The sequence below is a fragment of the Ceratina calcarata genome, unplaced genomic scaffold, assembly GCF_001652005.2.
Source record: "Ceratina calcarata isolate Rehan_Ccalc_2016 unplaced genomic scaffold, ASM165200v1 scaffold315.2, whole genome shotgun sequence".
NCBI classification, from domain to species: domain Eukaryota; kingdom Metazoa; phylum Arthropoda; class Insecta; order Hymenoptera; family Apidae; genus Ceratina; species Ceratina calcarata.
The window spans coordinates 108,858-126,313 of record NW_017154105.1 but is presented as its reverse complement, the minus strand read 5'-3'; the positions used below and the strand labels follow the sequence as shown (position 1 = coordinate 126,313).

The window sequence follows — 17,456 nt, the reverse complement described above, 5'->3', positions numbered from 1 at the left end:
GAATTATAAATACGTATTAGCACTTGTACGATCGATGTCTAATCCCAAGACAGCGGATTTCATGGATTTTACAGTAGAACTGTGTCCAACATTAATTAATATGTTTGCCATGTTTATAAATATACAAAATATTAGATAATGAGTGCATATTACAATGTTTAAGTGATAAGAGAAATCTTTTTTAACTGATACCATGAACGTTTCGTTTTGCACAAGAATCCGCAAGTCTACGCATAATGTAAGTGATCAATTCATTTCTCGTGTGCCGATAATTTAATAGAGAATATATTAATTTTGCGAAGTGAAACTCTGTTCAATATCAAATATTAATTTATAATAACGTTATTTTAAATCAGGGGCAACTGACGATATCGAACCCCTGTGGGTAGATCCGGGCTAGGGGGTTGAATGTCGTCTGATAATGCCATAACTCGTCGATTTAACCCTGTTACCTTCATAAAACCCCACAGATTACACGAAGACAGTTATTAGACCAACTGTCTTTGGCCGTCTGTCAGCTGTCCAGCAGCCGTCAGACGTAGCCAACGATTCCGTTTGCTTACGAGCCGTCTGCGTGATTACGCTTGCCCTTCCTCGCGTTCGAACGACGACTCGACGGCTGCGTGTCGCAGTCGCACTCTTCATTTGTCGTCCCGTCGGTTCTTCGCTCGTCTCCTGTTCGTCGCCCGGTCGCCGCGAACTGAAACATTCAAAAAACCGAGTTTCGCTTGCCGCAAGGCCTCCCGCAGGTTCTCCACGCTGCCAAGCTGGTTCGGGGTAAGAAGCCTCGTCTCGAGTTTGCCGGTTCGCGCGCCGCACGCGTCGCATGCGTACGGTACAGGCATCGCGGACGGGAACATGTCTTTCATGTTTTGTCCGTCGGTCTCGTCGCCGCTGCCACCCGGGCAGTACGGCACGAATACCACGGGAATGAAGCCAAGCTGGCCAATGACAGGGATAGACGTGGTGCTCGTCGTGGTGGCTGTATCGTTGCCAGGTTCGACTAGGTAACAGGGACAAGTTTGCGGGTCTGGCCCTATGGACTGTTGATAGGGCTTGTCGTCGATCGGGCTCGGTGGCTGAACGCCGATCGCAGTGAACTCGGACTTGGATTTGTAAGCATTCTCGGATAATTCGTTTACCTGTTTCACGATACTACTTCCAATAGCCGGTCGATACTTTACACCGGATTCGCGGCTTGTCTCTAATTCGACCACCGGTTCGCTCACTTTCGTCACTTGCTGGGGGAACTTCCTGTCCTCGCGTGAGCTCTGTTGGAATCGACCCTCGCCTGAGTACTCCAGACCGCTGGAAGTGTCTATTCTGTTGTAACCCGTTTGAGGCCTCTGCGTCTTTCGAGCTCCTTCGAATCTATCTCGATCTGATTGTTCTACGTATCTATGGGACTCCTTACGTTGAGCTTGCAGCAGGGAATTGATCTCGTCTGCCTTTTGGTTCACCTGTTCTTTGTACTGATTCTTGTACTGCTGCGCGTCTTCCACGCCGAAGGGGCTGCTTATTTTAAATGGATAGGCGAAAGCTGTGGATTGAGTATTCTTCTCGTTGTACGTTTCGTCTTTGCTGTACTCCGATGTGAATTTAGTGTTCGACTGGTCTACTTGTTTCAGTCCGAAATCTCCATTATAAGGAGTTGGCGTTGTCGGTTCGTAATATTTGATCGGATATTGAAATTTTAGGGGTCCTTCGTGTCGCGGACGGGTCGTTGGTTTTGCTCCGGGGACGTAGTCTGGGTCACCGGGCCAGGGACCATCGGGACCAGGAGAGCCAGTCGGCCATGGACCGTCTGGACCAGCCGGTCCTTCGCCGCCTACTCCTCCTACTCCTCCTACTCCACCGACACCGCCTACGGGACCTTCGGGACCTCCAGGTCCTCCTGGTCCGCCGGGACCATCTGGGCCTTGCGGACCATCCGGGCCATTTGGCCAGGGACCGTTCGGGCCATCGGGACCTACGCCGCCAGGTGGACCTTCAGGTGCTGGAGGATATCCTGGATATGGAGGATACGGCGGCTGACCTGAAATTTAAAACACACATTAAAATGATTTACTGTTTGTTTGATTATTTAAATTATATGTTGGAGAAGACGTTTTTTCTTGGTTCGTAGTTCTTCGCAGCGAAGACGTACCTGGTATCGGGATTCCAGGATGACCGGGGTGTCCGGGATGTCCAGGTTTTCCTGGCTTGCCAGGAGCTCCGGGATACGGTGGTGTACCTGGATATCCTGGATGCGGTGGTATTGGTTGCGTTCCAGGAGTACCGGGTGTACCTGGAGTTCCAGGAACTCCAGGAGTACCTGGATAACCAGGATGAGGTGGAATAGGAGGAGTGCCAGGATGACCAGGCTTACCAGGTTTGCCAGGTTTGCCAGGCTTGCCTGGTTTTCCAGGTGTACCGGGAATACTTGGATGACCAGGAGTTCCAGGATAACCTGGGTAACCTGGAGTTCCGGGATACCCAGGATGTGGTGGTATCGGCGGGGTTCCCGGCGTACCGGGTGTGCCTGGTATGCCGGGTGTTCCAGGATAGCCTGGATGTCCTGGTATCGGCGGTGTCCCGGGTATTCCGGGTGTGCCTGGTGTGCCGGGTGTCCCAGGATAGCCTGGATGTCCTGGTATCGGTGGTGTGCCGGGTATTCCAGGGGTGCCTGGAATTCCAGGTGTCCCAGGATAGCCGGGATGTCCTGGTATCGGTGGGGTCCCGGGCGTTCCTGGTGTACCAGGATAGCCTGGTATTGGTGGAGATCCAGGATAGCCTGGATGGCCTGGTATCGGCGGTGTCCCGGGTATTCCGGGTGTGCCTGGTGTGCCGGGTGTCCCAGGATAGCCTGGATGTCCTGGTATCGGCGGTGTCCCGGGTATTCCAGGTGTGCCTGGAGTTCCAGGTGTCCCAGGATAGCCGGGATGTCCTGGTATCGGCGGGGTCCCGGGCGTTCCTGGTGTACCAGGATGGCCTGGTATTGGTGGTGTTCCAGGATAGCCCGGATGTCCTGGTATCGGCGGTGTCCCGGGTATTCCAGGTGTGCCTGGAGTGCCAGGTGTCCCAGGATAGCCTGGATGTCCGGGTATTGGTGGGGTGCCGGGTATTCCAGGTGTGCCCGGAATGCCAGGGTGACCAGGCTTTCCCGGATGACCCGGTTTCCCAGGATGGCCAGGTTTCCCAGGGATACCAGGTATGCTTGGTGTGTCAGGATATCCAGGGTGTCCCGGTATTGGTGGTATTCCAGGGGTTCCAGGAGTTCCAGGTGTGCCCGGAATGCCAGGGTGACCAGGCTTTCCCGGATGACCTGGTTTCCCAGGATGGCCAGGTTTCCCAGGTCTACCAGGTTTTCCAGGGGTACTGGGATGTCCGGGTTCGGGGGGATATGGCACAGTTCCGGGAGAATCGGGAATTTCTGGGGTACTAGGGTGTGATGGTATGGTCGGAGGCCTTCCGGGCTTGCCTGGCTTACCAGGCTTGCCAGGATGTCCAGGATATCCGGGTTGCGGCGGCGTTCCGGGATGACCAGGTATTCCAGGCGTGCCCGGTGTTCCCGGCGTACCAGGGTGTCCTGGATATCCAGGTTGCGGTGGCGTTCCAGGGTGTCCAGGTGTACCGGGTGTCCCTGGCGTTCCTGGGTGTCCGGGGTATCCAGGTTGCGGTGGCGTTCCAGGATGACCAGGCGTTCCCGGCGTGCCCGGGGTTCCTGGCGTGCCAGGATGTCCGGGATATCCAGGTTGCGGCGGCGTTCCAGGATGACCAGGCGTTCCCGGCGTACCAGGATGTCCGGGATATCCAGGTTGCGGTGGCGTTCCAGGATGGCCAGGTGTTCCAGGCGTGCCAGGATGTCCGGGATATCCAGGTTGCGGTGGTGTTCCAGGATGGCCAGGTGTTCCAGGCGTGCCAGGATGTCCGGGATATCCAGGTTGCGGTGGTGTTCCAGGATGGCCAGGTGTTCCAGGCGTGCCAGGATGTCCGGGATATCCAGGTTGCGGTGGTGTTCCAGGATGGCCAGGTGTTCCAGGCGTGCCAGGATGTCCGGGATATCCAGGTTGCGGTGGTGTTCCAGGATGGCCAGGTGTTCCAGGCGTGCCAGGATGTCCGGGATATCCAGGTTGCGGTGGTGTTCCAGGATGGCCAGGTGTTCCAGGCGTGCCAGGATGTCCGGGATATCCAGGTTGCGGTGGTGTTCCAGGATGGCCAGGTGTTCCAGGCGTGCCAGGATGTCCGGGATATCCAGGTTGCGGTGGTGTTCCAGGATGGCCAGGTGTTCCAGGCGTGCCAGGATGTCCGGGATATCCAGGTTGCGGTGGTGTTCCAGGATGGCCAGGTGTTCCAGGCGTGCCAGGATGTCCGGGATATCCAGGTTGCGGTGGTGTTCCAGGATGGCCAGGTGTTCCAGGCGTGCCAGGATGTCCGGGATATCCAGGTTGCGGTGGTGTTCCAGGATGGCCAGGTGTTCCAGGCGTGCCAGGATGTCCGGGATATCCAGGTTGCGGTGGTGTTCCAGGATGGCCAGGTGTTCCAGGCGTGCCAGGATGTCCGGGATATCCAGGTTGCGGTGGTGTTCCAGGATGGCCAGGTGTTCCAGGCGTGCCAGGATGTCCGGGATATCCAGGTTGCGGTGGTGTTCCAGGATGGCCAGGTGTTCCAGGCGTGCCAGGATGTCCGGGATATCCAGGTTGCGGTGGTGTTCCAGGATGGCCAGGTGTTCCAGGCGTGCCAGGATGTCCGGGATATCCAGGTTGCGGTGGTGTTCCAGGATGGCCAGGTGTTCCAGGCGTGCCAGGATGTCCGGGATATCCAGGTTGCGGTGGTGTTCCAGGATGGCCAGGTGTTCCAGGCGTGCCAGGATGTCCGGGATATCCAGGTTGCGGTGGTGTTCCAGGATGGCCAGGTGTTCCAGGCGTGCCAGGATGTCCGGGATATCCAGGTTGCGGTGGTGTTCCAGGATGGCCAGGTGTTCCAGGCGTGCCAGGATGTCCGGGATATCCAGGTTGCGGTGGTGTTCCAGGATGGCCAGGTGTTCCAGGCGTGCCAGGATGTCCGGGATATCCAGGTTGCGGTGGTGTTCCAGGATGGCCAGGTGTTCCAGGCGTGCCAGGATGTCCGGGATATCCAGGTTGCGGTGGTGTTCCAGGATGGCCAGGTGTTCCAGGCGTGCCAGGATGTCCGGGATATCCAGGTTGCGGTGGTGTTCCAGGATGGCCAGGTGTTCCAGGCGTGCCAGGATGTCCGGGATATCCAGGTTGCGGTGGTGTTCCAGGATGGCCAGGTGTTCCAGGCGTGCCAGGATGTCCGGGATATCCAGGTTGCGGTGGTGTTCCAGGATGGCCAGGTGTTCCAGGCGTGCCAGGATGTCCGGGATATCCAGGTTGCGGTGGTGTTCCAGGATGGCCAGGTGTTCCAGGCGTGCCAGGATGTCCGGGATATCCAGGTTGCGGTGGTGTTCCAGGATGGCCAGGTGTTCCAGGCGTGCCAGGATGTCCGGGATATCCAGGTTGCGGTGGTGTTCCAGGATGGCCAGGTGTTCCAGGCGTGCCAGGATGTCCGGGATATCCAGGTTGCGGTGGTGTTCCAGGATGGCCAGGTGTTCCAGGCGTGCCAGGATGTCCGGGATATCCAGGTTGCGGTGGTGTTCCAGGATGGCCAGGTGTTCCAGGCGTGCCAGGATGTCCGGGATATCCAGGTTGCGGTGGTGTTCCAGGATGGCCAGGTGTTCCAGGCGTGCCAGGATGTCCGGGATATCCAGGTTGCGGTGGTGTTCCAGGATGGCCAGGTGTTCCAGGCGTGCCAGGATGTCCGGGATATCCAGGTTGCGGTGGTGTTCCAGGATGGCCAGGTGTTCCAGGCGTGCCAGGATGTCCGGGATATCCAGGTTGCGGTGGTGTTCCAGGATGGCCAGGTGTTCCAGGCGTGCCAGGATGTCCGGGATATCCAGGTTGCGGTGGTGTTCCAGGATGGCCAGGTGTTCCAGGCGTGCCAGGATGTCCGGGATATCCAGGTTGCGGTGGTGTTCCAGGATGGCCAGGTGTTCCAGGCGTGCCAGGATGTCCGGGATATCCAGGTTGCGGTGGTGTTCCAGGATGGCCAGGTGTTCCAGGCGTGCCAGGATGTCCGGGATATCCAGGTTGCGGTGGTGTTCCAGGATGGCCAGGTGTTCCAGGCGTGCCAGGATGTCCGGGATATCCAGGTTGCGGTGGTGTTCCAGGATGGCCAGGTGTTCCAGGCGTGCCAGGATGTCCGGGATATCCAGGTTGCGGTGGTGTTCCAGGATGGCCAGGTGTTCCAGGCGTGCCAGGAATTCCAGGAGTGCCAGGATGTGCAGGATATCCAGGTTGCGGTGGAGTTCCTGGATGGCCAGGCGTTCCCGGCGTGCCAGGAGTTCCCGGCGTACCAGGATGTCCGGGATATCCAGGTTGCGGTGGTGTTCCGGGGTGGCCCGGATATCCAGGTTGCGATGGCGTTCCGGGATGACCAGGTGTTGCAGGCGTGCCAGGAGTGCCAGGATGTCCAGGATAACCAGGATGGCCCGGGGTTCCAGGCGTGCCAGGAGTTCCTGGCGTTCCAGGTTGTCCAGGATATCCAGGTTGTCCAGGATATCCAGGTTGTCCAGGATATCCAGGTTGCGGTGGCGTTTCGGGATGGCCTGGTGTTCCGGGCGTACCAGGATATCCGGGTTTCGGTGGCTTTCCGGGATGGCCCGGTGTTCCAGGCGTACCAGGAGTTCCCGGCGTACCAGGGTATCCGGGATATCCGGGTTGTGGTGGCGTTCCAGGATGTCCAGGTTTTCCGGGTGTCCCTGGCGTTCCGGGGTGTCCGGGGTATCCCGGTTGCGGTGGCTTTCCTGGTCGTCCTGGATGTCCCGGTGTTCCAGGTGTGCCGGGAGTTCCCGGCGTTCCAGGTTGTCCGGGATATCCTGGTTGTGGTGGCGTTCCGGGGTATCCAGGATATCCTGGCTGTGGTGGAGTTCCGGGATGCCCTGGAATACCTGGTGTGCCAGGTGTTCCCGGTGTACCAGGATGTCCTGGCTTACCTGGTGTGCCAGGTGTACCTGGTTTACCAGGAATGCCGGGTGTTCCAGGATAAGGTGGCCTTCCTGGTATACCTGGTTGGCCAGGAGTTCCTGGATATCCAGGTTTTCCAGGTTTACCAGGAGTCCCCGGATGTCCTGGGTAACCCGGCTGCCCCGGAGTTCCTGGGTAGCCTGGTTGTCCCGGATATCCTATTATTCCAATCAAGACAATCATGAAAATCCCATCTCGCATTGTCCATTCTATATTTACTTGAAGTGCAATATTAATATGTACCTGGTTCACTAGGATATCCTGGTTGCTGTGGAGGATATTGAGGATACCCAGGCGATACTGGTGTTCCACCGCTAGTTGATCCATTTGTGCCTATGTTACATAATTACAGATTATACTTCTCACTTATTCGATCATTGCAAATAATACTCATCACTAAACTGTACGTACCTGTTCCTGGTGGCCCCGTTCCATCAAAGTGTTTACATATCTCCGGGAAATACAAGTCTTTCCATTCGGTAATTACACCATGATGCTCGTGCCCTTCCGAATCATCCTGATGATGGCTCGGGTCGTGTTCATGGTAGAACAATTCTACCGATTTCCCTGGCTGGACCACTCGGTATCCCCAGCCATCGCTTATATAAAACGTACTTTTCAGCTTTCCGAAAGGATCTATGTACCCATAGCATCCATACGTAATGTCATCTGGTCCACGTACTTCATGGTGAAACTGACCATTCTCGCTCACTTCGTACCCATAATTGTATGCATCTGTTAAGAAGATTAATAACGCGTTTAGACATCACAAAAGGCTCCTCTGTTTTGTAACGTTCCATAAAAAATGGGTCTTACTAGAATAGAAGTCTTGATTTAGGTACTGAGTTTTTTGATCATCACTAATGCTCAGTACCACTTCTCTACTCTGCCTGCTTCCTTCCTGCTGTGTGCATTGCAACAGAGTTGTGGCAATCACCTGTAACAAACGAAATTACAATTAATTATGCATATCACTTATGCTAATATTCTTTCATTCTTGTTATTTAGTGTATATAAATTTATAAAAATTATTAAAATAAATGAGTATAATTCTTTATTCAAAGCATTATGTTGCTCTTTATAAATGTTAACTTTTCTCATTTCCTAGTTGTAAATTACATTTATAAATTAATTTATGAACATTTTATAACAGAGTTAAATGGCGAGCTGACCAATATTCCATTCCACTTTGTTCCCCAACTGGTTGACTAATCTTGTTCACCTTTTAAAACGTTAGGGAAAATCCACCTCCAACCTGACACATCATCTTAAATGTCAAGTCGATCACTAGACCAGTTTGCCTGGCATATACTGATAATTACATTCATATTTCCCCTTAGAAATGAGAATATTCACTACTAAAAATGAGGAGTAGAGAACCTTTTTAATAAAGATTTCATAAAATTCCAATCCAGTTGTTTAAAGTAAAGAAAGTACGAGTTAATCTCTTCGTGCTAATTCCCTATTAGTACGAGCACAACGTTCTCGTCTGCTGCTGCTGCTGTTGACATCAGCTTTTAATCTTTGCACGTCAGAGTGGCCGTAAAAGTCAGTCCGTCGAGTTCTCGCGCGAAAAAAGCCTTTCTCGTCCGCGGTTGCCGTTTAGGGGTAATTAAAAGCAAAGGTCGCGTAATCTTTCCCGGGGACATCGCAGCGTTACGTAATGGGACGTCAGCTAAACCTCTTAAAGACGTAAATTATTGTTATTACAATTTAAACTTTCGTTTTTTCATTCTCATCCCGTACTTTCAAATAGCCTAGCATTACCGTTCGTTTCGATAATAAAACAGGACGAAAGTTAATCCTCTCTTCGTCGCTCGAGCTCTGCTTATATACCGACTGATTAAATAAGGAAATTAGGTATGAAGCTGTAAAACAAATTGGAAATTGAGGAGGTTTAATAAATAATTTGAATTTCTCACAGCTCGTTAAACGAGACGATAAATAAGATTCAACGTTGAAGCTGTTGAACTGTTCAAGTAATGATGCCGATTACCTGAAGTAATGCTACGATAATAATTAATATGTAAATTATGCGTTTGACAGGATATTTATTTCTATTTAACAACTTCCTTACTTTGTCAACAGATAGCCAAGTGAATGGAGATATAATCCTGTAGACGTTTTCTCGTTTAACGCGTTAATACACGTTTAGGGTGATCAGGTAATTGTGATCGATGGTCGCACTGTCGCTAGTTCCACCCACTTGAAAGCATGACTGAAACGCTACTTTATTCTACTCGGTGTCGACGATTCTATTCAGATTAGATTGATGACTCCCGTGTATCTAATCACGGATTTCTGTTATAGGACGCAATGATTTATACGCAGAGGTAAAAGCATAGGTGACTTAAGGAAAAAATGAAACCGATACAAATTACTATTGGGCAACTGTTTGCAGTTTCTACTTTTACATATTTTCTGTAAATTGTTTATGAAATCCGTGTTTCATGACGATTGGAATCTCATGTTGGATTGCCTGCAGAATTGATGGAATTGTGCATTCTTCTTCAGGTTTCATTCACATGAAAATTGCGATAGTCATTTATCAGTGTCATCATGTTTCAAGTTTAATTGACATTCAAATAAAACATAGTTTGATCTGAAAAATACTATTTTAATTATAGTAATAATTAGTACCAAGTTCTTAAGTCTATAATGGCTCGTGGAGCTTATGACGTCTCCCAGATGAGATAAAAAACTGTGCCCGGTCCTCTCTCGGGGCAACTAGTACAGTCAATAGACTCTGGCAGTCCAAATTAATTTTTGTCTAACAAGCCTGAAATGTGTTAGTCAGGTTTTTCAGGATAGAATCAAAATTCTACTAATTCCAGATGGGACTTTGGTTTGCATAAACGCTGCCTATTCATCACTATACTTATTCGGTAAAAGTGATTTCTAATTTTTCACTTTCTTCCCGCACACAGTGAGAATCGTGTCTATTTATGTTACTCGGATCTCTCGCAGACGGAGACGAGACCCGAAAACAAATTGTTTCTCCGTGACGCACTCGAGAAATCAATCTCGTCGCCAGCCACGTAGTTTCGGCCATGAATAATAAATCGTACGGTGGATCGGTTGCTCGGATAAAGCGTGAACATTTCACAAAGACGGACTCGGTTGAATGTACACGAGGCCGAAATTGATGCTGAGGTGGAGCTGGGTTTTTGCTTTTAGAATTTCATTTAAAATCCAATAAAGCTGTTCTACTATAAAAATCCGATAAATTCATTTCATTACAAGAACTCGGCTACAAAACCTCTGGGCATCGATACAGACTGATCTCATGTATGATCACATAAGATTGAATATAAAATGACAAAAAAAAGGCAGTGGGTATAAATTGGGACATTTACAATAGCTGCAGTGTAGCTTGGAAGAAAAATTCTCCTATGAGAGACAGAATGAGATTTCTCAATGCTTCCTCCACAGTTTATGTCACGTCTTATTGTGATGGTCCCTCTATAAGGGACAATACTGACCTGGATCAACGCTGGCTTCGACCAGTAATAATACGAGCTTCCAGTAGGAGAAGAGAGGATTTATTAGATCCATTGAAGCGTTGAAAATTGGAAAAGCAATAATAGTATGTCTTTAGATAAAATTTATGACTTGTTTACGACGGTTTCGTAACACACACGTAATTTGAAATTGATTTCCTAAAAACGTTTGACCTTTACATGAAAATTCCTCAATCGTTTCGATGAATGGTTTCATCTAGTGGCCTAAATGACCATGAAAAGTGGCACGTCCGCGCATCCTGCTAGTACGTTCTTTCTCTCGATCGATGATGTCACTGCGGCCGTCGTTCCACCCACGAAAAGGGAAAGTGAGACCCGGCGGAGCTCCTCTTTCTCCCCTGCGACGCACCGCGCGCGGTCACGTGTGGTGGGAAAGGTTAACATATGCTAACGGGCGACCTGCCGTGAATCAACCGTCGTCGTCGTCGTCGTCGTCGTGGTGTTCGTCTCCAAGCGATGTTAATCCTTCTGGTATTCGTGCCGGCGCGATATTTTAGTGGACAATGGTAAATCAACGGATCGGACACCCCAGGCGGTAACGCGGCTCGAACACTGTCAAAGATCGCTATCGCAGCGCGGTATTGCGCGGGCGGGAGGTTTTCGCGGCGTCTCGAGGACGTCCAGGACCGGAGGTTGATGGATTACCAAGCGGTTACCTCAATGAAACCAGATTTTTCTCCAAGGGATTCATTTCACAAACTTTCCCTCGTATCAAGTTCGGTTTCCAAGAATTCAAAACTGGAGCAGTCGGATTTGCAGTTATTTTAGTGAGGATTAGATCAGAAGGACTCATGTCAGGCAGAGCTTGCCGTCCATAGAGTCTCATTTTTAGTATTTTAGAAAAACCACAAATTGACGAAATGCTTGGTTTTTATTGAGATAATCATTGAATAGGGCATTTGAAATTTGCAGAGGCGATTTAGATTGCGAATCTCATCGCGATGCTCGTGCGACCCCACGTGAGGCGCCTAACCGGACCGTGAGCGATTAGATTCGCGATAGAACCCATGAAAAGCTTCTCCTGACGCGTGCATATTAATAATAATGCTAGAGGGATAGGCGCCGCACGTTTATTGCCTCGCGTTACGTTTGACGAGCGTTTTACGAGATAGAAGGCGCTTGGAATTCATTCCTTCTTGCGATAAAAAAAACTGGCAATCGGTCATAAGTTACAGGGAATAAATCTGCAGGCTTGTATCAATAGCATAAATCCCAACTGACGTTGATGATTGCCAATTAAGGGTCACAGATGAAAGAACGAATTGCGACTCTCTGTATTCTCTCTTTTCGTTTATTGCGTGGCCAATCAGTTATTGAATTGTTTTATCCTATAAACGAATCTTTTATTGGCATCGCAGTGATTGGATAGAAAATCGATCTGAATGCTTGACTGTTTTATTAAACAAGTTGTAAATTATCGTTCGTTTCGAGTGGTTTAGACGTTTCTAATTAGGGTCAGGCTCAGAGGTGGGCTTTTTGACTCTAGAGGACATATTTATTCCTGTCTTCACGAAAGTCCATAACAGTTTTGTGCAGCTTGGTGGTAGTTAACTATTAATACGTAGATCGTAGTGGCGAAAATATGGAAAGCATTGAAGAGAAAGAGAGACATAAGGACAGGTCTTTGCTGCTATGGACTCTCGTGACGACGGATATAGATTAGTAATGAAGGATACGTATAATTTTTCATAATTCACTGTTTGTGTTTGCGAAAAGAATTGATTTTAATTAACAAATAAGAAATTTAACAATAATTTCGTTATTTATAATAATAAAATGTAATTTCGAACGAAATGAAGATGTCTTACCAACGAGATAAAAAGTCTTTAGATTATTTATTTACGATAATGATCGCGTTTCGATGTAACGACTCCTCCGCAAGGGCGCAACATCCGTATGCAAATAGTAAATGAAAGTGGAGAACGAGATTACACGCTAACGGACAGGGTACACGCGTACGGTTGCGTAATCGTGACGCGGCTGGTATAATCTGCCTCAGACGATCGTTCCTCTTCCTTTTCAGAGACACGAAATTGTAACCGGCGTTCGCACAATTTAATTAACGACACCTGTCAGCCCGGTGGCCCATGATTATGCACAGAGTCTTTTTCATAATCCAGTTTCACTCTGTAACTTCGTTGAATTCAACAAGTACTCATTGTTGTGTCACTTCCCTCGATAAAGAGATTGTCTTATCCGTCGGCGGTAGAGAAATTTAGAAAATTCGCGCTATTTCGATTTTATCAGATTCAGGGGACGTCAGATTTAATTGTCCTCTTGCCAAAGAGTTACGAAGGCAGTGCAAAAAAAAGTAGAAAATGAAAGAACCGAGAATATGGAGTAGATCCGTCAAGGTCAGAGTTAGGGGATTTTGGAAATCGTGATCCGGTCAGGTCGTGGAACCGCGGACCGGAACAAATTAACTGAGCTTTTGTATTTAACTAGCCGTATCAAAGCGTTAAACGCTGTATCTCGTCGGGATTTGTAAACAGTACGAGGGGATCGCATCTGTAGATAATTTCCTCAGATCCGAAAGATAGCAGAGTAGCAGACTATAGTTCAACCGGTAGTCGTCAATCATTGCCAGACTTTCGATAGAAGCCGTCTGGCAAATGGAAGATCTGCTAACCATTGACCGCCTATTATTTCACAACCCCTCCGCTCTTTTTCCCAGCCTCCGCTACTTATCGATCACCCATCCCTACTGCACTTTATCCGTAGAAAAGATTACAATCCGACAATTTCCATTAACTCGTATCTAAAATATTTCCTAATCGACAGATTTTCCATTTATTTAAATATTCTCTCAGTATTAAATATAAAAAATGTATCCATTGTTTAAGAATAAATATAATAAAAATTATATTCCTTCATGTTAAAATAAATAATAATTATTAATTGAAATGTGAGAGAATGCCAGAATGCCTCTTAGCCATTGGCTTCATACTGATTAAATAATTCTGCAACCTGCATTGTAAAGTCTTTCAATAGATTCGATTGTTCCATGTTAAAATCGATATTCATTTCTCTGGAACTTTTATTAAATTCAATTTGCAGTACAATAATTTGAGAATGTTGTATTGGACCAGTACATCACTGTTTTCCACACCTCCCACGATAAAATTGTTCAGTGAATTCGACGTGCATTCTTCTGAGATTTTATTTGAAAAATCAGAGAGAACTATGTAATATTATTTAGACGATTCTGAATGGGTGCATTCATAGCGCAATTTGCGTGGAGAAAAAAAATTCGTCACATCACGTTCCTATCGGTTCACCTGTACGTGGGGTACAGAACTCACTGACTCTAAGCAAAAAGCGAAGAATAGGAAGAGGAATAATGATTGGCACTCGCGTTCTCCATTGTATGTATATGGGGCACGTACCAGGGTGAAGTAAGCGGCGCGCGCACAGCCGATCATCCTGGCACCGGACCTCGGTCCCGTCAGCAACTCATCTCACCGACGATCTGCAACAAGATGATGATGACGATCTCTTCTACACGTAGTGTGCCGTACGAACTGAAAGACTGAAGACGTACCGGGCAGAGTGAGGCTTATATACAGGGTGGGGGTCCGCGACCAGACCGACCGACCAACTTGGTCTCGGTGCCCATCCTTCTCGGTGTCTTCTCTTTTCCCCATTCTTCTCCGTTTCGACTCATCAGGGATAATTCCCCACCGTGTTCCCTTACCCTTACTCCTGGCCCCGTGTCCGCTTCGGGCCCACAAGACCCCAACAAGCGAATTCAGCAAACTAAATGATTATAATTCTTGATTAGTCCAATCAGAATCAAGAAACGAACGTTAATGGCCAATCGATGTACGCTGGTTCAGTCAAGCTCTTAATATGCAAAGTGACCTCAAAGGGTTCTGGACCAAAACCATAGTACGTGTAGTTTTTTTATACTTTACTGGTCTGGAATCCCTTGAGGTCATTTCGAAGGTCGAACTTCATCATTTGGTACCGTGACCCCAACGTTCTTCTTCTCGTATCCTCAGACTTAGGCTTCATCGTTAGGTATGCACTGGTTTTTATGCACTGGTTTTTATTCCTCTTTATTCTTTTTCCCTCGTTATTTCCTAGCTCTAGAGAAGAATTGTCAAAGAACCAAGGAAATTACACTCAAATTACGATTCTATTGAGAAATTCGAGCTACGGTGCAACCTTTCGATCACACAAGGACTTCTGGAGCGGAGACAAGAGACGGTGAATCAGCTCGTTAAAAGTTACTAAGAAAAATTCACTGTATCCGATTCATCGGGTTTCGGTGTGGTAATTGGGGAAGGCCGTGGAAGACACGCACCCGACCTTCGATCCCCGCAAACAGGAACACGCGTTCTTTCCAACCGGGGAAGGCTTATACGTTGCATACCGCTAGCATTCTTGGATCACGCAGGTGCACCTGTCTCTCACGATTCCACTCACGATCGTGAGAAATATCGAAAACACAGAACAAAGAGCAGATAATGCGTCAGTTAATCGTCAATTAGACATCGATTGAGATATCCTCACCAATAAATATATACAAGGTGACCATTTGTCCTCAGGCACACGTTGTCTTCACTTCACTCATCTATCATTTGATGAAATAATTAATGTTTTATAATGTAAATTAAGCAAAGATTGCAAATTAATGTAAAAGAATTATTGTAATTATTCAGGCTGCTAATTTTAAAAAGCAATTATTATAAAGGTTGTAGAAAATGTCCTTTTTATGGCCATCTTGTATATTCAATCATTCAATTCAAAGGCCATTAGTGGGATTGTCTATAACTGACCGGATTTGATAATTAATTACCTATTAAATTCCTGAGACTGTTTCCGGGTTTGTTATTCACAGAAACGTTCAGGACGATGACCAAAAATGGCGCTTGTTTCGACGACGCAACGTTAATCCGCAATCCGTCGACAAGTTTTAACGGCACGTATCACCGTTTTAGAACTTCGGCTAAATTAACGTTGATGTTAACGATCGAGATTGACATTTATATTGCCGCCAGGACAAACACAGTCGTACCGCATAGATAGTAAATTAATTAACTCACGCGTGATTCACCGCTCGTATAAACAGTACAAACAGTTGTTTAATTAACCGAACCAAGTGAACAGAATTAAGCAACGTCGGTTTAGTTAAGAAACAGAATCTGTTGAAATGGTTGACAGAATAGGCTCTGATATGGGAATCTAACACCTTAATTATAATTACAGATTAGGTTTTTGTTCTCAGGTTAACAAGTTTGCTTCTTCTAAATAAATATTCATTTAATTAACAAATATTATAAACATTTTGTTAAATGTGAAATGGCAGAAGTTTATACTTGTTTGCGTTTATCAAACAACTGTGTTGATTCAGGAAAATTGATTGGAAATCAATCAAAAATGTTTGCACTAATTAAAAACTCGGTTACCCCTAGCAGGATTAAAAGTTTATAAATAAATATTGTTAATTAACGATATTATTTGTTTACTCGGTTTTTAATTAAACTCCATTGCACTGATCATTCGTCTGTCTTTTTATACTTTTTTTTTTCTTATTAATTTCGCAATAATGAAAATAGCGACGAGTGTTCGATGGTTTTTTACAGACAAGAAGAGTAACGAGAAGCTATTCTCGTAGTAGTTGTGAAACGTTGTTAGGATAGGCCATTTTTCATTCTGTCACTTTGTCCCGCGAAAGCGAATCCACTTGGAGAAGTTTGAATCCCCTTTGTAAGTTTCTTCTGTTTCCAATTTCCGTTATTCCGCGACGAAATTTCATCGGTTCTGATAATGGAGCCAGGCACTGGTGATTCTCATGAGTACCGGAAAAAGCCCGGACGTTATTAGGGGGCTTATGCATATTTGAGTTTTCCCGTTCAACCTTTAAGCTCGGCTGGCATTTGTCGCTATTAGGATCGTTCCTACAGCCGCGAAATTCGATGTTTAATTTGCTATTCCGAATCCCATCAGGACTTAAATAGAATTCTTCTCGAGCTAACGGTTTTTGGGCGAATTTATAAAAATCGTAATAAATAAACGCCTCTTCAAAATGAACTTGATGCCCGCATGTAAATTCTATCTTTCGATCTTATCTTCGAATTCATTATTTCTATTTTATGCATAAAAATATTCTGTACATACGTGATACCCAAATTGGAACGATTTACTATTCCCTTTGACAGTTCGATGACCCGTCACGTAGTTCGATTTCCCTTTGGTCAGATTCCCACAGTAAAACCGATTCATCGACTGCCGAAACTTTTCGCACTGGCCTAGATAACCGCATTAAGATTCGAGCTCAGGAAACGCGGAATCCTCGCCACCCAGAAAGTTTCTACTACTTGTTGCCATTCTATCGCTATCGCGCGATATCGTTTGGCATGCGAATCGCGCGGACCCAGTGAAACGAATTTCCTACTGACCGTTAAAGATCTTCTTCCCGATTGGTTTTCGGGCAGGAATCCCTAATTTTAATTTCCCTCTCGACAGTCCCTGGGCAAAATTATCGGAAATCCTGCTTGGAATACGATTAACGCGCTTCACCCAAGCGGACGTTGGAGGGTTTCAACGAGAATTTTAAGGAAAGGGTTTAAAACGATTTAAATATAATTTCTATTACTCACTGTTTTATTTTAAGTATTGTAAAAAAGAGTTCAGTAGAAATTAAGATAGTTTTTCTTTTTTTATTACCTAATTTTTTATTTGTCTCAAAGAATATTATAATTGCAATTTATTCGGAGCTCCGCAATCTAATTAAAAATGTTTTTAGTTAGCAACGAGAATATCCTCTGTAATTAAATTACATTAGATTCGACGAAAAAAAAAGTAAAATTTGATACCACGCTCGGTGTTAATTAAACTTCAATCGTGGAACGTGAAAATTGTTAAA

General features: G+C 47.1%; 1 protein-coding gene across 1 annotated transcript; it reads right to left on the bottom strand.

Annotated features, from left to right (window-relative positions):
* Window positions 1-557: 557 nt before the first annotated feature.
* LOC113464278 (collagen alpha-2(IV) chain-like) lies at window positions 558-8,328 on the bottom strand. Its single transcript, XM_026813199.1, has 6 exons — window positions 8,320-8,328; window positions 7,881-8,001; window positions 7,476-7,799; window positions 7,308-7,397; window positions 2,147-7,222; window positions 558-2,035 (listed from the first exon to the last, which is right to left on the bottom strand). Exons 1-6 carry the CDS (start codon window positions 8,326-8,328, stop codon window positions 642-644), a joined length of 7,014 nt encoding a protein of 2,337 aa, XP_026669000.1. The 3' UTR covers window positions 558-641.
* Window positions 8,329-17,456: the final 9,128 nt, after the last annotated feature.